The following is a 22,754-nucleotide window of genomic DNA, read 5'->3' on the forward strand; positions in this document are numbered from 1 at the left end:
GTCCATCGATTGCCGCTTCGACACAGTCCGACGAGACAAGCGAGAAGGATCGATGCCAGGCACACACGAAATTGAAAAACACAGACACACTTTACGAGACGATGATCTTTCATGCGCGAAGTTCGTTTTTAGGCGGCGGCAGTCGCAAAAAAACGCGAAGAACAATCCGAACGCGACTCCGCGATCCGCCATGATACATTCATAACTGACTGAAAGTGATCGTGATTCAAATTTTACCGGCTAGTCAACGCCACGTACTGAGGTTATACATGAAGTATTTATTTAGAATACTCTCCTCACTTCAAATTTTAATAAAAGTGTACTTGTACGATGCGTTTTCGCAGCCAAAAAGGAAGAAAACCGGCAGAAAAACGCGGCGATCTGCCTCGCGAAGCAGAGTTATTAATTGCAAGCATTAAAGTTCGTGAGTTCAGAGGTTAAGAACTTAAGACACCTGTCGTACCGACTAAATAAAGCATAGACGCCAGCGCTTGTAGCGGACGCATTTTCCAACATGTCCACTGTCAGACTTGTGGTAATGTTGGTAATTACAGCGCGCATGCATGCTGATCATGTGGACGGAACATTAGTCGGTACGACAGATATCTTAATAATATGTATAAGGCGATCATATGCTGGCATTTCGAAGTTCGAATATCGCGACGGATATATTTCTCAGCAGCATCGTGAGATGTCACCTATCGTATATTAATCTCGTTTAAGCTGCATTCAGATTCGAAGAGTTTTCCCGTATCATAAACGTATCTATCATAAACAATTACTATCTCCGAGGTTATCGCGCGATCGTATCTTAAATCGCACATTGAGATAACGTGAATACGATGCATGTGAGAAGTCGCAAGTGTATAATCTTAACTTCGGTAACGCGCTATCACTCACCGTCCAGACATAACGGCGTACGTGACGCCTGTGACGACTCCTTGAATCGCGGCGCGCGGCGCGCGCAAGCGCTCGGGCGGCGTCGGTCGCGCTCGGGTAGGATCGGGTGGGGTGACTGGGGCGGCCGGTACGGCAGCGCGCGCGCGCCGACGCGGCGGCGAGAGGCGAGGTGCGCCATACACAGCGGCGGCGGTCGTGCCGTTGGAGTGGGAATCGAAGTGGGGCTCGCGGCGGCCGAGCCGAGCCGAGTGGCGAGTATCCGAGGACTGTGTGCGCTGCCGGATCGTAGCGCGAGGAGCAGCGGCGGCCCGTGCTGCTCGTGTGTGCCATAGGGGCCACTGCCGGACACGAACACGGACACGGACGAGAGACACGATCACAGTAGCGCGCGTTCGTTTACAAGATGGCAGACGACGGTCCGTCCGCGGCGGAGGACGCGACCGTGGCGATGGTGATGGGACTGGGGGACGGTGATTCTCGCGTGACAAGGGAGCGGCACAAACGCGGGGACGCCACCGCGCCGATCGTGACTCCGGGGCCGTTCCTCTCGTCGGGTCAGGACGCCACCTCGTCCGCGAAGCGCGTCGACGGACACGAGGACGCCTCTACCACTGCGTCTCCGTGTGAAGCGGACGACTATCATCGTTCTCACCACGAGCGTCGTGTTGTTCATCAGCGTCATCATCAGCATCTTCATCATCGTCATTCTTACCATCATCATCAATCGCCTTATCATTGTAAGCATCACTTCAATCCTCATCGCCATCACCTCACGACGAATCATTGCGACAACGGCAACGATCGCGGCAGTGGTGATTCGCCGTCGCCCGTCGACGCGACTGGGTCAACCGCGAGCGACGGCGAGGAGGAAAACGGCGACGGCGACAGTGGTGGCGACGACGGCGGCGGCGGCGGCGGCGGCGGCGGTATCGGTTTCGGAGCGCCCTGCGGTAGCGTCGGCGTCGGCGCCGATGGCAACGACGGCAATGGCAATGGCAGTGTCGGTCTGTATCACGGCGATGTTAGATTCGAGATAGTCCGAAGCGTCGTGGCGGAGGACGACCACGACGACGACAGCAGCGGCGGCGGCAGCAATAGCAACAACGGCAGTGGCAGCAGCGACAGCGTCGGCGGCGTCGATAGTGACTGCGACGGTGATAGTGGTGGCAGTAGTAATAGTATTAATAGTAATAAAAGTGGTGCTGGTGGTGTCGCGGAAATCATGACCGGTGGTAATAATAATAACAACGCGGCGATGCGCGTCGGTGTCGAGGACACCGACGGGGCGGCCGACGACACGTCGTCATCGTCGTCGTTGCCGCCGCGACGCTCGGCGCCGAGCGCGGACAGTGCACCGGAAGTGAACGACCGCGGGGATCGCGACGGCAGGCGGCGAGCGAGCATCGCCGACGCGACGAGGGAGGAGGAGACGAGAGGAGCGACCGAGGACGCGGCCGCGTCGTCTGCCAAGGCGGACAACGGAGGCGACGTCGCCGTAGCCAGGCACAGCCAGGGCAGCTCGTTCAAGGGACAGGTTAGGATGGCCGAGGACACCCTCGTCGGGCCCTGCGGCAAGAAGCGGTGCGCGGATCGATACGACAGCTCCGAGAGCTCTGACAGGTGAGTGAGCGAGACGATAGTAGAAAGAAGAGAGGCGAACGAGAGACGGGAGAATGAAAGAGAGAAAGAGACAAACGGCGCGAGGAGGAGAAAGAGGGAGAGGGAGTCGAGAGAGAGAAAGAGAGAGAGAGAGAGAGAGAAGCAGAGGGAGGGTATACGGTAGGTCTAATAGATTCTCACGAATCGGGAACGTACGAAACCGCGATTTCAAATCGTCGATCGTACCAAATGAATGAATAATGTATTTACCGCGCGTACTCTCCGGAACTCGGAGTAACCCGTAATCTCCATATCGGAGCGCGCGACGAATTCCGCTTCGGCGAAAAAAAAAACAAAAAAAACCCACAATAAGCCCGGAGCGAGGCCAGCGAGATTTTGTCAACAATCGCAGCCCGGCCAGCGCGAGAAAATGATCGCAGTAACAACACGCGTTCCGCGAACGATCGCAGTCGTCGGAACGTTCTTCTTTTTCCGCGAAGGCGAACCTTCCTCGCACTTTTGCGCTCGTCTCGTGGACGAGCGTCGGGTATAAAATCACGGGTTGAACCAGCTCCGCGCACCGACTCGCTCTCGATTCGAAACCCGCCGCGACTCGATTTCGTTCGCGGTCCGCCTCGCTCCGCGACAAGCGTTTCCCCGCGAGGAGAGCGTCGTCGTAATTGGCGCGAAGCCGGAGCTCGACGGAGAGCAGAGGAGAGCTTCAACGGGGGTCGTTGTACCGCGGTTACGCGACCGACGGCTATGTCTGCTGCTGCTGTTGCTGCTGCTTGCCGTTCGTTCGTTCGATCTCTCTCTCTCTTCATCTCTTTCTTCCCTTCTCCGCATATGTGTGCGCGTGTGTGCCGCGCGTGTTTATAGGTACGTAGATGCCTGCTATCTTTCGATCTCTCTCTCGCTCGTCGCTCCCGTTTCTCTCTCTCTTTTCTCTCCTCTTCTTCGACGCGCTTCCGTCGGTCGAGCGGCTGATTATTTTGGTGCATCGCGCGCGTATATCGAGCGCGTCGCCCACTGTTTTCAGCCGCTCGCTGATTAACGCATTGCCAACTATAAACAATAGCGTGCCTATGCAATACCGAGAATATGATCGAATAACGCTGAGCTCCTTGCATTCGTTACGAAATAATCGAATGAGCTCATACCTTGACTTACCTATAAAATTGAACTTTTATCATCTGTCGATTGTGTGTACAATTTTAGGCAATATTAGCGTTTTTCCAAAAATAAGAATCTGTCGATATTTTAGAAGCGTGTATTGAATGCATTTTGTGAGTTATATATCATGTTATTATATATACATATATATTTTTTTTTCTTGCTCCATTTCTAACAGTAAAAATAGAATGACATTGATATTTTTAGTCTCGTCTTCATATCGTACATTAAATAATGCAATAACTTTTTATAATCGTCTATCGAAACTGTACTTTGTTTACGAACGAGAATGTTTCTTTATTAAAAACGGAGTGCTAACAGAGACGAATGTATTTTTACATTGCCAGGTGTCATATTTCCAAGCATAATTCACAATTCTTCATAACTCTCCTAAAACGAAATAAAGAAAAAAAAAATTGAACAGACGTGCTCATTTTCCGAAGTTGTATTACTTACGCGAAGAGTTAACAACATCTGCCGCGACTTTCTCGCTTCTTTTTTATCTCGCTCGACGAAGCTTCGCACGCTTTTCTTACGCGGCCGTAGAAAAATCGATGTGATTAAACGGCGGAGGAGAGCCGCGTCTCTCGAGAGTTTCCGATTAACGGCGTGCCGTTGTTGGTCTCGCGGGTTAAGGTGATGCCGATATCCTGCCTGCCAGCGCGGCGCGGCGAGGGAAAACGGGTCGCAATAAAAGTTTAGTGTCCTAACGGTGCTTCGCTTGTGGTATACTAAACTCTCGACCGTCGTGTCTACGTAGTAGAAAGTCCTGGGCTCCTTCCTCGCGTTATTGTCCCCCGATGCGCGCCGACGGCACGAAACCGACGGCGACGACGCGACGGTAGGCAGCGTCTTCCGGCGCGCGACGCCACGCGCCAGCCTCCGCGTATCTGCCCTCCGCGTGCGAAATCTAACGATCTTACAAACGCTCGACAAGCGACAACCTCTTGTAGGTTGACACATTTTTCGTTTATTACCTCTGTAAGCCTGTGTCGGCGGTAGACTTCACACACGCGCGAATATGGAATATATTGTACAATTCGACATTGAACTTTGAACTCGTGATTTTTCACTCTACCGATTTTCTTCATCTTTTATCCATTATTTTCTTTTGCATTTTTTTTTACGTTAGAGATATATTAGAATAAGAAAGAAGTTCTCGAGTGAGATCGTTAGAGAAAGATAAAAATAAAGATATCGGGATGAAATAATGACAAAGTCGTTTATTCTATTAACAAACATCAAAGAGTTTTTATTTTAATTCTGTTACTTGGTTGACGATCACGATATATATAGTATTTCGTTTCGTGTTTTCAACTTAAATCGACTGGCGTAACCGCGAGAGAGGAGCCGCATTAAGATACATTTTTCTCTCGTGAGATATCGCCGCACGTTTTCGTCTTACTTTACATATACAAGTTTGCGGACTGATAACCGGGCTCATTCAGATAAAACAGCCGACATAGTATTTACATTTAAAATAACGGTTGAGTCGAGTTGCCCATGTTTTGCATTCCTAAGGCGCGCAACAGTGTTTACTCACATCTTTTCCCTTACAATAAACAGATTTCTCTCGCGGTTCCCCCCTTCCCTCCCCTTCCCTTTTCTCTCTCTCTCTCTCTCTCTTTTTCTGTTTATTCCCTTTTACACATACACTCTTCTCTTTCTATTTCCGATTTAACACCACGGAATTCGACGTACCTCTTTGCACGTGAAACGACACATTTACAAACGAATCTATGTTTTCAACTATACCTTTATCGCGCATCTCGTTCCGCAACATTTGCCTTTCCTCCTTCCCCATTCAAAGCTTGAATATACATTGATTTGATTTTGCATGCAGCAAGCTTAATAAAGTGCAGCCTAAAAAGCAGGCTATCACGACACTTTGACCCCGAGGAAACCAATTCGCATAATAAATTCGTCTCTGAACTCTATCCTCAAGTTCGAAAGGTTCACGTTGCACTCGTTCGTTCGTTCCTCTGTTCTTCGTTCGTTGCGTTCCTTCGTTCGTTCGTTTACTCAGCACGATGTTTGGTCGGCAGCGGAGCAGCGTTCGCGTTCTCTCGTTCAGGCGACGGGTATTATTTTTAGAAGAATCCAAGTCCGCGTCGGTCGGTCGGTCGGTTCCTCTGCCGGGTTTACGCGCCGTCGATTACGCGTCGCTCCCGACTTCACCTGTACCCGTAACTCAGTGATGAGATACCAGTCGGAGCCTCCTCCTACAGGCCGTTTCATCTCGAATTCTTCCCCTAGAGATTGTGAGATATCGCTTAATCTCTTCAGTCAGAAGTGGCGTTATGCTTTGCGAACACTTCTGCACGCCAGAATATTTTTCTATCTATAATTCACCTTGCCTATGACGTTCTTAGATATAATACATGAACGCGCTCCCTCAAAAAAGCTTTCGAAAGTTTTCTTTAAAAATTTATAAAATGGAATACTTGGGACTGTATATTTTAAAGGAAAGCTGATAAAGTTCTTTACAAGGAAAAGATATTATGTAATTGAAAAGAAGGCTCTTGCAATTTTATGAAGAAATATCTGAGAATTTTTATTTCACGAATTTTAAGTCAATAGCATACGAATCGTTCGCATTTGATTATTCAACTAACGCTTTGCGATTTTCTTCGTAACAGATTGAAATTAATAGTAATTATTAATGACGCGATAAATACGTTTAATCGCAACGAGGTCACAAATCGATCCTCTTTTTAATGATTAATTCAATTTCTTTCGTCTTCGCCGTGCCGTTTTAATGCTCTCTTTGGAGGTATTAGACGCTGGCTCGATCAATTCCTGGCTCGTATGCGCCGGCCGTTCCAAATAAGCTGACCTATCGCCCCGTAAATCCAGCGGAGCTTATAAACACATCGCCTGTAATAAGCGTCATTAATTACTATGCCGCAAATGTAGGAACCGAGTTTGAGTGAACCGCGCCGCCGCCGTTGCGCTGCCATAATTCATAATCATTTTCCCTGCCATCTGCTTGGCCCGCGCGCGCCTTCGAGCTTTCGACGGGGACCTGCAGCGTCGCCTGTACCTATATAACGAACGTTTTACGCCAGGTTTTACTCCCCGCTTAAAAATACGATCGACGTTAATTTATTCTTTCTTCTTGCGCTAGCCACGCGCGCGTCGCTTTTACGGTCCGTTTCGCCGAGTAATTTGCATCAAAAGCCTCCGTTTTTTTTTTTCGTAACTCCTTCCGCGAACACATCATAGGTAACGCAAACACAGCGCTGCGCGAAACGTGTAAGGTGCGAGTTTCGTAATCCTATTACGTGCGTTTTATTGCTAGATTATTGATGCAGAATGCCGTTATCAGTGCGATATGAAGTAATATGTCAGTGTGTTCAGCGTGATCTATATAATAAACTTTGATAATTGATCCATAAAACATTTTAATTTCATTGCGCCACTTGCAACTTTCCCTATTTCCGCACTTCCTCGGCAAATATCGAGATACGTGAATCGATAATCTAGATTTATATATATATATTCTGTATTTTTGCGATAATATGTTCTTCATATCTCGCTGTATTTTGCAAAATAGTAACCGATTCGCGATTTTTATTTTCTGAAGAAAATTTGCCTGTGAAAACCGCTTCCTCACCGTCCCGTCGAGCCGACCGTACCCTTGCTTCGCGGCGAAAAGTCTGTCCAATTCAATTTTGTGCGTGCACACGGTCGTAAGACGTCGTCGTTCGTGTATGACTTAACGATGCGACGGCCGAGAAAATGGAACTAATGGTCTCAAGCTTTCTAATCGCCGATTACGACATCCTTCGCGAAGACCGCAAGGCAGCCGAGCAACGCTCGCTCGCAAGAAACCTTAACGCCGCCTCCGCGCGCCGCGGCGTGTCCGCCTCCTCTCTCTCTCTCTCCCTCTCTCTCTCTCGCTCTTTCTCTCTTTAAACTCCGTCATTTTATGCACCGTTCGGGACTTACCTATTTTTACTCGCCCACACGAGACATCGTAAAAGCGCGGCTAAAGCTGGACAAAAATGCCGGTGTTCGGTTACAGCCAGACTTCATTGTAGAGTCGAAGAGTGAAAATGACACCTCGCCCCGTCATCATCGTGCTATAATAAGATTGGAAATATGTAAAAAAAACATCAGGTTTACTTTTACGCATATCTGGCGTTGAAGCAGCACTTTTCTCTCACCGAACCGCCGAGCGAATTTAATTGGACAAATTCCGGCAAATTCTTTATTAATTGTCCAAATTTTTTGTGTATTTTTTTTCTGTACTTTGAGAGGAATTTAATCAAGTGAATTTTATTCTACTCATTAATTGTACCATTTAGTGGTACACATGCCACTCGTATAGACATATAGCCATTCCAAATTTATCTATATTCCGTTACGTTTGATTGACGCCCGATTGAACGTGTGTCCCTCTTATTTCCGGACTCTTTTTGACTTTCACGCAAGCAGGAGGCGATGACCGTATGAATCGCGAGAGAACAGAGTACGCGCGGATGCGTAAGCGGTGCCGAATCGGCAACAACCTTTACCTTCACTTCGGGTCCGCCGCCCGGGTTGCTCCCGCACGTTCCATTCACGAATTTCACTTTCACGGCCACGGTCGTGCGACGACGTTCTCTCGCATTCACTTCGAGTCCCGTGCCGCGAAATGTGCCGAAATGTTAAGCGCGAACATTGACATTCGCTACGCTGTGTTCGAATCGCTATAAATATTTTGCACGCGCAGAACGCAAGATAACGCGTGCCTCGAGCTCTAGAAGCCAATCGGTGCACAAATTTTGATGTCTCTCAGATGGTTAACTTTAGCATTCAAATTCGGGTCATAAATTCTAATATTTCTGAAGCATATTATATTCGTCTGTTGAGATGACAGCATATATGTATATATATACGTATAACTTATATATAAAATTATCTTAAATCTGATAATGAGCACAAATCTATTACGGATGTATGACGAACTGAAATTGGAATTAATTTACTAGATGTGAAAATGAACTTTGAGAATAATACATATTTTATAATAGAACCTCTTTTTACGTATTCTCTTGTGTTTCTTTTGTAATTTTACTTGTGACCATTTTTTTCATGTATTATGAGATTAAAAGTCGCTAACTCGTGACTACCTCCGGCAAAAAAAAAAACTTACAGCACCAGTTTATTACTGACCTGTACAAGTACATTGCAATTGCGAATTAAATAGCGACGCACCTACCAGAAGCCGTCGGTCTCGAAGTTTAAATCACTGTGCAAAGCAAAACTCCCATCACGACAATTTTGTAACGTAAACGTACAATACGCCTCGCGTGCGCCGCGCGCGTATTGATTTTCCTCTCCGTGTACGCGGTCCGCCCATCATCGGTTTTCCTATGAGAAAACTTCGGTACCCGAATATACACAACCCGCGCCGGGCGCGCCGCGATCTAAATATGCATATATATTCCAGGGTTAAAGTAACAGAGTCCGAGTCAAATTTAAATACCCTTCGTGCAGGTTTTCGATTCGCGGGCAAACAAACATCCTGTTGAAGATACTTAGGGTAACTCCACCAGTTTATTTACCGAGACCTGAGAGAGTACAATAAATCAGTATCGTCTCTAGAGACGAACTCTAGTGTTTGTCTCAAATGTTTGTCTCGAGAGAACGAGATTTCCGTGTTCTTTGCGGGATAAAATTAGCTCGTATCCAATTACTGCGTTGACGTTATTCCGATTCAAGGTGCAAATGATATTTATATCTTGGCAATTTCTCATTAAGGAAAATGATTTTAATAAAATATCGGCGATTTTTTATTAGTCCTGACTGGAATATGTTAAAGAAGCATAACACGCAAACAATTTGCAAAAATAGCATCGTACAAAAAACTATCGTGGAAAAATAGAAAATAAGTAAATCGTAAAAAAAACATGGATAGCTCATTATTATAAAATATGTGATACGTTCTGAAATATTCTTTAAAGGGTTCAAACTTGAAGACTGAACTTTTTTTTCTTTCTTTTCCACAGAAAGAACAAAATATAAAATTATTGGAGACGCATATATATTTATAACATTGAGTGTTGAACATTTTTGAACAACTAGTCTGTTTTTTCATTATATATAATTGCTGTTGTTTAATGTATACAATTCATTGGAATGAATTCGAGAATGTTATTTTCCCTAAAATCACTGCTCTACCGACTAGTCCTTTTTTTTTTAGTTTACCGCCATATATAAATAATCACAATATTTGGACCACTTCCCTGCTTTATTCCAACTTGATGGGAAAAAAAATTCAGCTTTCTTCCTGATGGATATGCGCGATGGATAGATAGATGCTCGTTGTTGGCATAGCAGGCACAGCAACGATGCACGTATATGCATCGGTCGTGTTGTTGGATCAATACGAGCCTAAGCCACCATGCTTACTGCTGCGTTTGACCCTCCATCTGTGCAGCAACAAGTTCTTCGGGCTCATAACGGGTGTCCCGCCGCGGTCTCACCCTTGCGACGGCGAAACGATCGCACCCCATCCGGCTCCCAATTAAGGTCCGTTCTACTCGCGGCACCCCTCGCGCGATGCGAGACAAGAGGATCTCTTCTCTCTTGTCTCCATCTAATTAAAACGATCGCGCATTAATTGCAATTAAGGGCAACTTAGCGCCGGCCGGAAGCGCCGGCGGACTACATGTATGTCGTGCGTGTTCGCACCGCCCTGCTATTAACTGCAATTGTGGCAAACGCGAAAGAGGAAGAGGAGAGGCTTTTATAATTACAGCGTTGAATACTATATCTTATGATTTATCGTACATGAATTAATATTTTTATAATATTATTTGAATTCAGATCTCTCACGCACGTGGGACTTAGTATTCCCTCTTGTGGTGATTATTATGATTAATTCTATTTTAAAAATTAAATGTGAAAATTGCTAATGTCTCGGAAATCAATAAGAAAATATAATGAAATTATAATATTTAACGTAACTTATTCTTTTGTCACAGTTGATCATTCTTGTTTTTTTTGATTGACTATACTAATATACCTCTGTATTGGGTAAAACATTCACAGCCGTACGAGATAACGACGAGATGTTGACGTTAACAGCGAACAGAACGATTCTGCGAAAGTATCTTTCGCTTGTCGGTTAATAGGAAACCGTATTTCGTTTACTCCTCGACGCGGTTGTCGGGGTCGAGCTGTCTGTCTTTCATCCCGCGACGGATCTTCGACGTTTACGACAAAACGCTCTTTCGCGGCGTTCGCGTCGAGGGACCTCGCGTAGAAAAGCTTTTGCCTGGGTGGCAGCCACGTGGGTAGTGATTAATTGTGACAAGGCGCAAACACGCCATACACGCAATATACACGTCTCTCTTCCCCTTTCTCTCTTTCTCTCTCCTTCCTATCTTCGCGTACGCGAAAGGCCATGTGTATCGGCGCACCCGCATGCGAAACGCACGTACGCGCACTTACACGCACACGCGTATGCGTGCGCGCTCGGCAGACTATGGATTACGTGTGCGTGCATGCGCGTGGGCGCGACGGCGTTCTCTCGCTCTCGCGGGATCTCGATTAGTGAATAGTGCAGTCGCTCACGAGCTACCACGTCGCGTATGCAATCTCGAGCGCGGGGGGCCGGCCGGCCGATCTCGGGGCACGCGAGGGCAGCGAGGCGGAAACGGGGGCAGAAATGGAAATCGCTGCCGATCCTCGAAGTAGCGATTGCTCCGCGGTCGGTCGGCCGTTGCATCGGCCGCAACCCGGTTTAGTGCGGCTAATCTTTAACCGAATCTTTCTTTTCGTTGCCTAGGTATGTGCAGGCGTAACTGCAATCTAGGAAGGAACGGGCGATGATTAATGCTTTCATGGTTGCATAAGCCGGAACGTCGATGCGATTCCGCCCGCCGATGTAGATTCTATCGAAATGTGTAAGAATGCGAGAGTAAACCAGAAAACCACCAACTCACTTATCCTGATGTGATATATTATTATATACATGTATATCACGATTTTTTCGCGCGTAGCTTGATATTATTTCTCGCTTTTAATTATCGTTTCGAAACACGCGCTCAGAGAGAAAGAGAGCAATCTGCTGTGACTACATAGCGTAAAATTATAATTGAATCTGCAACAGTTATTTATATATTAAATTTCCACCCAAGCGTGTGTTTGCATCAGATGAGTAACATTACAGATACGTGTCGTTTCTAACTAACAAAGTATTAGTCTTTCTGCTTACTCCTACTCGGCCAATATTGAATGTCAATGTTAATGTAAGATGAGACTTAGACGGCGGCATTTAGCGGCTAAACACTGCGGCTTGGAACACGACCGCTGTCATCGATACCGAACTCGGCAACTACCGATCCCGTTGCGCAGTTGCGCGGTGCGGTTTCGTTAGTCGATCATTTTGTAACGGCTCGGTAGGATAGCCTGGGAGGAAAAAAGACGAAGGAACTCCGCGTACACTTCGTTTCTCTTTCTCTTCCACGGAAAGGGGAGGAGGGGGGGAGGAGGAGGAGGAGGAAGGTGGTTGTGTGTAGAACGGCTCGCCTCTAGATCCCTATCTCGCCTCGAACGTCACGATTAATGTGTCTTACACGTGCGCGTACGGGATCTGTATGTACGTACTATATGTACATACGTATTATCACGTTACCCAGCTGCACAACCTAGGCCTAGGCCCGCGCGCCTTAGGTCCGTGCTTGCATTTTGCAAGACGCTCGTTTTCGCAACCGACTCTCTTTCACGGACGTCGTCCAGCTCGCTTCTAGCTCGTTCGCCTACTTCTCTCTCTTTCTCTCTCTCTCTCTCTACGTGCATATATATATGCATGGGCGCCGACAAAATTTTTCTACAGAAAATACATTCCGACGAAGAGAGAGGGAGAGAAAAAGAGAAAAATATTCTCTATGAATTTATAAACTTATTATTATCGGTTACGAAATTTAAGGGAGAGAATTTTCCACAGATCTCTGTTTTAAAGTATATGCTCCTTCTTTAATAAACATATTTAATGGGAATAAATTTTCAATAATACCGAAAATTTTTTTTATATATGTTATCGATTGGATCAACAATAATTGTAATTAATATGATATTAGATTATTATTTTTGAAATTGGTATTAATCTTTTTGCTCAATTAAAAAACGAGCTTATTATTGCTGACTGCGTGTGTAACGCTATCAACAAGCTTGCTCTATAAGGTCTCATTCTAGAAGATAACGCTCTTCGTTTAAAGCTTATTGCTCGTCCCAGAGAATAAACAGGCGCAAGTGTTAGTCCATCGCGACGCCCATGCGATGTATCACCGCTCTCAACGGGAATGACCCAGTATAGCGTACTACGCCGCGCGAGAATTGCCCCAACGATTTCACTCTCTAGGAATGAGATGAATACACTTTGCGATCGAGGGAATTGAACTTTCACCGTTACCGCAGAAATGTTTACGTGACGGACATGTAGATTATGCATCGCCTCGCGTATGCCCACCCACGCGTCCCGGTTATACTCCTCCCGTGATTAATAATGTGGAAACGTAATTTTAACTTCCAACCTGTACCCGGCGCTAGAAATAGACAAAGAAAATTCTCCCAATGGGTGCATAACGCTAAATATAGTTGTGCGACTCCGCGTCTCGCAATCAGTTAGAATTTTTACTTGGACTTTTAAGTCATGACTTTTAAGAAATTTTAACTTTTATTATTTCCTTTCGAATGATTACATTTCTCTCTCGGTAATTAATAAACGGTACACTGTTAAATCTATAGTGTCAAACTGAACCTTATTTAAGTCGCTGCTGCTTTCTTTCTTAATAAATAGTCATTTTTAAATAAAACAATGGAATTTAACCCAAATTTTGGTTAAATTTGTAATGGTAAAACTGTTTTAAAATATTTAACTCCATTGTTTTAGTAAAAAAGAATTATTTATTGGCGACTTAAATAAGGTTCAATTTGACACTGTAGATTTAACAGTGTAATAATTTGATACATGCCGTGTGCATTTTTTTAGCAATGCGTTTTGCTGGATCACTTGGGATTTGCGTCCTAGATCCGCTAGATTTGATCGTGAAATCCTTTCCCCTGCGGGCGCGATTCGCGAACGTGAATTGTAAGCGATACACGAGCGGTAGATCGGCATTGCGCGGCCGTTGCGTAACAATCGGAAATGGGAGCAGACGCGGCGGCGTAAATGCAGCGCGCGCGCTGCGCTGACAGGAAAAATGTGGGTGAGCGCTTTGCAGGCCGCCACTAACTAGACAAAGGGATCCGGCCTCTCGCTTCGGGAATGTCGGCCGCACGGCTGAAATCTCCGATCCAATTAACTGTATCCCTCCCCCTCTGCTTCCTTCTGCGCCGTCTTCTCTGCTTCTCGATGCGCCTCAGGCTCGTTGCGCTGACCGCGATGCGCATCGAAATACGCGGAATATATGCGATATAACGATGGTGATTTTAGCCCTCCTGTTTATTCCAAGTAGTTGTAAAAAGTGCCTGTAGTTTTAACTTTTATTCTACCGTACTTTAAATTTTTCTTATTCTTCCGTTTAATATTTATTCTCCGTGAGGATCGTACAATACAATATTTGATTTTCCTTTTTGTTTCAGGTAAGTGAAACTCGCGAGAATCATGGATATCGTAAGTAATATCGCGCGAATCGAACGATGCGTGTTCGACGTTTGCACTCAGAGTTTAATATGTTCTACTATTCGAGATAATCTGCAATATTTCTAAATGCATCACCATTTTGCAATCTTCAAAAATTTCACGCCTAACGTTATTACAAATTTTTTCTCTTCGATCGCTCTTGTATATTGAATTCTGAAAATCGTTGAAGACATTCAAAGCACAGATATCCCTCGCGGGATAATCCGATATTACTCCCCCATTTTTTTGCTCACCTTGCTCATATCTCTCTCTCTCTCTCTCTCTCTCTCTCTCTCTCTCTCTCTCTCTTCCCGTTCTTCCCTCTTTCTGTCGATGCGAGGTCGGAAGCGTCCCGATAATCTAAATCGAAGAGCTTATAGATGGAGACTGCGGACGTTGTCGAGGAGGAGCTTGATCTCCGCTCTCGCGAACCGGGAATGGCAGGATGAAGAGACGAGAGGACTCTGAAAAGAGATGGTGGGAGGATCGGGAGAGATGCAGGCTGATGGGGGGAAGAAGGGGGATCTCTAACACCGCTATTTATTCTCCGAGAGTCTCCGCGTCTCTCCATCCGGTCCCGGCCTCTACGCTCGATTTCGCGGTCAGAATTTGCGGAATGTCCGTGGCTGGAACCCGTCCATCCGGTTTTTTAATTGCAAAAAGGATCCGCCGGGACCGGGGGGGCAGCGGATCGCCGCCGCGCAAACCCGCTCTCGGGACCTTAAGTCCGCCGACAGGACTCGACTCCTTCGAACGCGCTGGAGACGAGTCCTCTGAGAGCCGCGTACGAGCGACGGCATTTCGCACACGGAGAATTTTTCGCGATCGCGAAGTCCACGTAAACTTTTATGAATCGTAAAGCACAGTCTCTTTCTACATACGCTTTTTAGCACTTCGGTTTAGACCCATTTCAAACAGCTAACTGAACATTAAATATTTAAACCAAATCAATATTATATGTATAAAAAATATAATTGCAAGAAAGTGCAAATGTCGGTATTTCGTGTAAAAAATAAAAAGGAATAGAATGATGAAAGAAACAGAAACGGAAAAAATTAAAGATAGAAGAAGAGAGAGAAATTTTTATCATTAATGAATACATGTCTTGTATCAGTTATATCAGAATTGGAATACTATTAATGTTTCATCAGTTTTAACATATGTTTTAAAAATTATCTTCATCAAAGAGAGTATATATTTTTTATTTAATTGGAAAAGTAACATAGTTTAAGCAATCTAATTGAAATCCGAAGAAACACGTCTACAAGACTCGCAAAAATTTTACAGTCAGGTTCGATGTCGGAATGGTTCGTTATTCCGCGAACATGGAAATTAGTATTAACAAGTAATAATTATCCCCGTGAAAACGCTATTATTATCGTGACGTGGGCGAGATAAAGCAATACCAAGGCCAAAATAGCCAAGATAAAGAATTATCTTTCGTATGCGCGTGCATATAACTATCCAAAATAATGCACTTGTAGGTTTTAATTTTATCGCTTTTCTCTCTCTTCTTCTACCTTTTATTTTGTCCGTTTCTGTTTCTTTCATCGTTCTACTATTCCTTTTTATTTTTTACACGAAATACCGACATACACGTTTGCACTTTCTTGCAATTATTTTTTTTCGGGACAGATTTATACGTGTTATTAGTATCGCGTGTCTAAAGGGATTTTGTCACAAGGCATAATAAATCTGACGTTCCTCTCCATCTCCCCCGTTTTCCTTCCCTTTTCCTTCCCTCGCTATCTCTCTTTGCCGCAGTCTCATTCCTTACTTTGTATCTTTCTTCGGGCGGTACACTTGGGCGATTTAAGTGTTGCGGTTCGGTAACTCATGGCGATGGTTCATATACCAAAAGGATATCACCAGTGAATCGCACCGGATCAGGTTCCCCGACACTACCACTCTTACGCTCCCTAAAACTGGTTTCGTCATTTAGACCCGCCCCTTTCACGAGTCCTTTTGCCTTCATCCAGTCGTTTCCTTCGGCGGCCCGAGACCATCAGGAAGGATACTTTAAATACCCTGCGAAAGGCACAAGAGTTGTTTCCCGAGCTGTTCTGCTCTTAAACCGTCATTTCACGGCGCAATGTATCATTCGTAATGATTGCGCCAAGACATCGAGTTACTAAATTTTGTGAGCTCGAGTTGCATTAATTATCTATATAACGCACGATCGGAGCTGTTAAAATAGCTCTCGTTTCGCTTATTATGCGTATTGATACGACATATCTTAAATTAAGCGTCGTCATGTAGCTATTTTTTTAATACTGATAAATACAACTCGAGTCAGTCAATTTGAGATAATTTGACAGAGCGTTGAAATCCTTTTTTTTCCCTCTCGTTATATTAATTACGACATATGGATTATCTTAATTTTTTGATATTTATTCAACATGTAATATTTTTATCTTGTTTTGCGTACTCTTGTTTATGTAAAATATTTTGGTTTTTTTTATCTTTTATAACCAAGAGAGTATTTGTTGCAATATTTTCACGACAAAACATTTACTGTAATATATCTAGACTATATAATAGAAAAATAAAAAAATGTAATAATTATTAGAATTCAAAAGCGATTTGTAACTTTATATAGCTTTGAAATATTTTGCTTTGAAAGATTGAGATAATTATAACAAACATGAAACATGAGCAGATTTAAGAGGAAAGCCAAGAGGGATTGGCGTAAGCAGTGTATCGGTTCTTGGGTGATTGAACTTCCCTTTTCGATTTGGACAAACAAGCCAAGCGCGTGTGCGTGCGTGTGCCTTGAAAGATTCGTTCGAAGGATGTTAATATACGCGCCTTCGCGATATCAGTATCGCGCTCGCGGGGCGATACGTCGCGTCGTTATGCGGCTTGCGACAGCTTTTTTTTTTCGCGAATCGTCAAACGCGCGGTCGTAGCCCTTGACAAATTCGTTATCAACGGCACACGTCGTAAAACTCCTCGCGGCACTCTCGCTTTTTTCTTTCACACCGCGCCGCCGTGACCTCGCCGGGATTTCACGTCGTTTCGTGAGGTAGTCCTCCTTTCGGCGTACAACACAAGTGCCCCTTATCGCATGCACTTATCTCAATTCGTGCCTACGACTCGTCAGGTCTAAATTATTGTTACGTACGTATGTGTGCTGCGTCTCTGCGTGTGTATACGTGGTGCGCGTGCGTGTGTTTGTTATGCGTTTCTTCTGTTTCGCGTATACGTGCTCGCGAACATCGGAGTTTTCGTGCCACTTAGTTTCATTTTATAAGTACATCATCTTTTTGTCATCAAGAAATTTTATTTTCTCACTGTCACTCACGCAAAGAAATGCGATCCAGATAATAATGCATTCGCAAGCATTGAATATTTTATGTCAGTCTATTTCTTTATTGAATTATCGAGTTAATATAAGTAAGATATTTATGAAATTTTAAAACTGTCATTTTGTTGACTGATGATTTTTTTATTCTCGTGTAAATATACAATTCAAATAATTTCTCTTATGATACTTTTCATCTTCTCTTACGAAAAATCTTCATCTTTAGATTTACGCGTACTTTTAAGACCTAATTTGTCGTCTCTTATTAATTACTCTATTACCACACGTCAAATTCAGTAAATAGGTCAAAGAGATGATGTATATAATTATTTTAAATGACACATTTGGGTAGGAACCGCAGAGTCCGTTTCCGAATCCTCTTCGTCACTTTGACAGGAGAAAGAAAACATTATTTCGCAACATGCACTTGCGATATCCGCTTTTTCGACCGCAAACCCAACGGCAACCTGTCGGTTCTTTTATGAACTATTATCTTCTGCTGACCGTGCCAGTTGGCCGATCTCCACAAAAGCGCAGCATCCGGCGAAAGATCCGAACAGGCGGCGAATGAACGACAATACGAGTTTACTCTTGGCCGGTTACTCATCGAAAGCGTAAAACGCGGAAGAAACTCTCCTATTTCTGACCGATGGCCCCTAAAAAAAGTCTCGGTTTTGATTTGTTGCCACTCTAATATTGAAATGTAATTATTAAATAGCAAATTAATGTGTGCGAATCTTTGTACGCAAACTTGACAGATTAAATTGTTTTAATTATTAAGAAGGAATCTGCTTGAAATTGCATTTTGACTATATTTCTTCTGGCTCTGTTTCGATTTATCACGCCGATTGTAATTCTTTCGTAACCGCGCGTGAAACATTTTCCATCTCTCGCTGTCTTGTTTTCTCCCTTTTATCTCTGAACGTGCTTTCGCAGGAATTTAATAAACCGCGTGCCACCAGGAAACACGATGATCTTACAAATTTCATTGAGCGCGAATCTCAATATAATAATAATTATTCCCGCGGCGAGAATTTACAAATGTTTATTGTATTGTATAAAGTAATCTCACTATCCTGGAATATAAAAGAAATCAATGTTTTAATGTTTCTAAGAAATAGACTAAAAATAATTAATCTGCAACAATTGTGAGAAGCAAAATTACGAGATATTAAATCTGAAATTTTAATCAACAATATACACAAGAATCTTTAGATTTAAAGTAAATTTCTTTTTAATGTCAGTTATATCAGAGAGATATAAATTGAGATGTCGTACAAAACAAATTTGTAAAACAATATCTTTGTTGAGAGATGACAGAAAAAAATATAATTCCTATGTCAAGAATTATACTTAAACTCTTTATTATTTTTCATATAAAGATCATTAACACTGATTTGTATACCCTGCGCATTAATGTGTGTCGAAATCGATGGAGGGTTTAACATTAAAGCCAGACGAGAGCACATTTGATGCCCAAGATCGTGTCCGGGAAGCATAAAAAATTACGTCACACTAGAACGATCCATCGAGCTCGGGGTGTGTGTAGGATATCTCGACACCCTTGTCGCCTGCTCTCTTTCTCTCTCCCTCTCGTGTCACCTTTTCGTTTTTTTTTCGCTCTTGCTTGTGTAAGTCGAGCGGAGCGGACGTGCAAGAGAGAAAAGGGGCACCCTCTCGCCCTGAAAAGTGTTCTGCCCTAGGAGGCTGGCCTTTGGACACAACTAATCGATATAGGCCGTTCGATATGGACCTCGGCATAGTACAGCCGAACGCAAAAGTTCTCCCGACCCCCTCCACCCCCCCAGTTACTCGATACCGTCGTCGTCGTGCAATATCGAAGTCGGCCATCGCGAAGTTGTTCCAACAGCTTGCTTTGTCCCGTTTGTCACTGACAAAGTCACGGTTCTTAGATATCCTTATTTCTCCGATGGAACAAATTAATGCACCTATTTATTTAGTTCTGCAAAAAAGTTCAGAAAATGTAAATGTAAAAGAGCTAGTGTAAGATCTAATTGCTGTCTCCTGTGCATTTTTTAAGAATAAGAATATCTATAGTAAGAATATAGTAAGAATATCCTTCGAAATTGAAGTTAGAATTAACATCTTTTTTTTTTTATGCCTAAGTGCTTTGTATTTCTATCTTATGCACGATGGTTTGCCTCCTTTATCATGTTGTAACAGACGACTTGCGCGCTCGTTACCGGTCTTCAAAGGGATCGCATCGAAGTTTAAGTCGCGATGCTATCTCTTATTAACGCCGTGATCCTCCGACGAAGTGCAACGGCTGTTTTTGCTCGCGTCGAAAGTGAGATCACTGACAATCAAATTGCAGGTACCAAGTACCTAATAGCGAGTAGACGAGTAGGTGAGAGGGAAAGAGAGGGAAATACATCGTGATATTAAACCGACACCTGGTCTCGCGCGCCGCACCTTGCAGCTCGATCCCTTCCATTCTCTTCTTTCCGCTCCCTTCCCTTTTAAGCCCCCTTCTCGCACTCGCCTAGCTCCTCGCCTCGTTCCGCGCGCACCTTCATAATCCCGTATGTCGCAACTCGCGCCAGATGATTTCCGAGAGGACGATACCTGCATCGTCGAATTTTCGACGTATGCTGCGGTACGTATATGTGCTCGCGCACACTCGTTCCCGAAACGCTATTGCGAGACCGTACACCCTGCGGGCGTCACGCAAACCCTAAAAAAAAAAAATGATCGCGCATAATTCGGTGTCTTATGGCGAACGGAGCCACGGCCAGTAAGCCACATCGTTCCGAATTCGTGGTTTCTCCGGCTGTAATATTTTTCGCCCATCCCGTTTTTTGCGCCTCGTCCTTTTTCGAGTATGCGAAATGCTCTCGTGGTTTCTTCATGGTTTCTCTTAAATGTAAACTTGCCATACGTACTACGAGATTTAAGTAATAGTTGTAACTTTAACAATTAATAATAAGGAACTTGGGAATTTTCTCACAATTTTCCGGAACTGATCCGATGATTTTTGATTCAATGCAAACATTACTTCCATTGACTTGTTTATTTCGCAGAATTCGTATTCGTAGAACGTGTCAGTTGAGCAAAGCTTTTTCATAGTCCATGCTTTCGTGCCTAGAGCGTACACGCGAGCGCCGCAGGACATCCCAAATGGGATTTCGAGTTGCTGCCTGGCTATCGTCACTCATCGTTAGCTGCGCCATGAGATTCGGTCCAGAGGCGATGGATTTAAGGGGGATCGGGGGGAGGGAGGGGGAGCTTCGGGTACAATGCGCTATATGAGTCATACGTGACGTGCGTAAACGCACATGAGAGGACGGGGCCCCCCTTTCTGACCATTATGGTTTCGCCCCACGATCGAACCTATCGTTGCAATATTGATAAAGTTAAATGTCGCCCTTTTCCGTTCCTATTCTTAAGTACTACAATTTTGTGGAATGAAAGCGATCCCACGCGTGTCTCGGAAAGTACGGTTTATACAGGATTAATTTAAAGATAGATAAAGAGCGAAAAAAGATATTTTATGCTGTTAGTTGAGATAATTAAACTTTTACTAAATGCGAAACAAAGTAAAAGATAAAATGGGATCTTTCTTATACTTTTTCCCTTAAATTAATTTATATTGCAAATAACGCAAATGCTTCCTGGAATTATATAAAATACGAGGGATGTTTACTTTCATGGTTGCCATTTCGGCGTGCGGAATGGTGAGCGTGCAGAATATGCAGGGTCTGGGATAAACGAAGAGAGTATCGCCCGGTGCATCTCGATCGTCTCCCTAGAGACTCGCGACAAAAGGGTTAGCAGGCTGCAGGGGTAGCACAAGGGAGAGATTTGTCAGTGGGATCTGCAGCTCGGATGAAAAGAGAGAGAAAGATGAGCGAAAGGGAGACGGTCGAGGGGAGGGAAAAAAAGCAGCTTTAGGGCTGATGCTGCGAGGAAAATGATGTGCGGGCAAGGGGAGACATCACCGCAGGGGGCGGCTAATTTAATGACTGCCGATTGGCTATGCATAGAACACGCGGATGGGTGGGCGCCCGTTTACTCACGCGTATGGCCCTTTCTGCGTGTATATTGCGTGTGTACATACGTGGGCGTGCGCGCGCGCACTTGCATCGATAATGTCAGGATTCCTGGTTTGCTGCTTGCACGTGGGCGAACAATGACGAAGCTTTAACTGATAACCCACATGTTCTTGCAGTAAATTTGTAAGAACTTCGCTTAACCTTCAATTGGCATTTCTAATAACATAATCTAGGAGAACTTGATTTTTTTTTAGTGTGAACTGCATTGTATATCTCAGTTATTCTTTTTTCGATATAATTTTTCAAACAACTGTATATCTGAAATATCTAGAGAGTAATCTTGCGAGAGCTTCACTTTTGACCGACATTTCTACAACGTTATCTCGGGGAATTAGTTTTGAGTGACTGCATTGTATACTCGGTTTTGTATGAAATCTTTATAGAAATTGTACATCTGAAATATCTGCATTTTATGCTAGAAACACAGTAACCTCGTAGCTTTTATAACTATTTTATCATGCCAACGTCGTGCATTATATTTATAGTGATTATAAAGTAGCCGGAAAGTTCGTATTCTATTATCTACACCGGGAAAATGTCAGCGCATTATTATACCAGTAGTGGTATTATTTCTCTTTAGTATAGAGGAAAGTGTTATGATAATGATTCATTCACGGCTTCCGCGTTTATGTCCTAGTATCGTGTATTCGTAACACATTTATATCCCACCTGCGCTCATAATCGAACGACATCGCCGCACGTATTCATTATGCATGATTATGTACTTTTGTCTAAAACAAAAAAGTTTCTCGTTCAAATAAATTCTCACTTAAAATGTTACTGATTGCAATCTTTTTTGCTTCTGCAAATATCGAATATTTCATCGTATAGTAACTAACGTGAGTCATCGGTAATCCACGAATGCAAGAAATTTTCCTGCCAATTGCAAATTAACCGATGACGTTCGCGGAACACGCGTGCGTAAAGCTTTACATATAAATATACATTTACATATGAATATACATACAATAGATATATATTTTCGCACAGCGGTTGCTACATCAAAAGGTTTGTTCTATCTTGAGTTTGTAGATTAGAATTACAATTAATCAAGTCGGCGATTTTTAATGTTTGGATTAAGCAACGC

General features: G+C 44.0%; 1 protein-coding gene across 1 annotated transcript in view; it reads left to right on the forward strand.

Moving 5' to 3' along the window:
• The first annotated feature begins 1,302 nt into the window (after positions 1-1,302).
• LOC105457579 overlaps positions 1,303-22,754 on the forward strand; it is an 85,704-nt gene continuing 64,252 nt past the window's right edge. Inside the window, exons 1-2 of the mRNA XM_011702322.1 lie at positions 1,303-1,790; positions 1,842-2,520. Of these exons, the coding sequence (XP_011700624.1) occupies positions 1,304-1,790; positions 1,842-2,520 (1,166 nt within the window). The 5' untranslated portion in view covers position 1,303. The remainder of the gene's footprint in view (positions 1,791-1,841; positions 2,521-22,754) is intronic.

Source organism: Wasmannia auropunctata, unplaced genomic scaffold, assembly GCF_000956235.1.
Source record: "Wasmannia auropunctata unplaced genomic scaffold, wasmannia.A_1.0 LD335207.1, whole genome shotgun sequence".
NCBI lineage: Eukaryota > Metazoa > Arthropoda > Insecta > Hymenoptera > Formicidae > Wasmannia > Wasmannia auropunctata.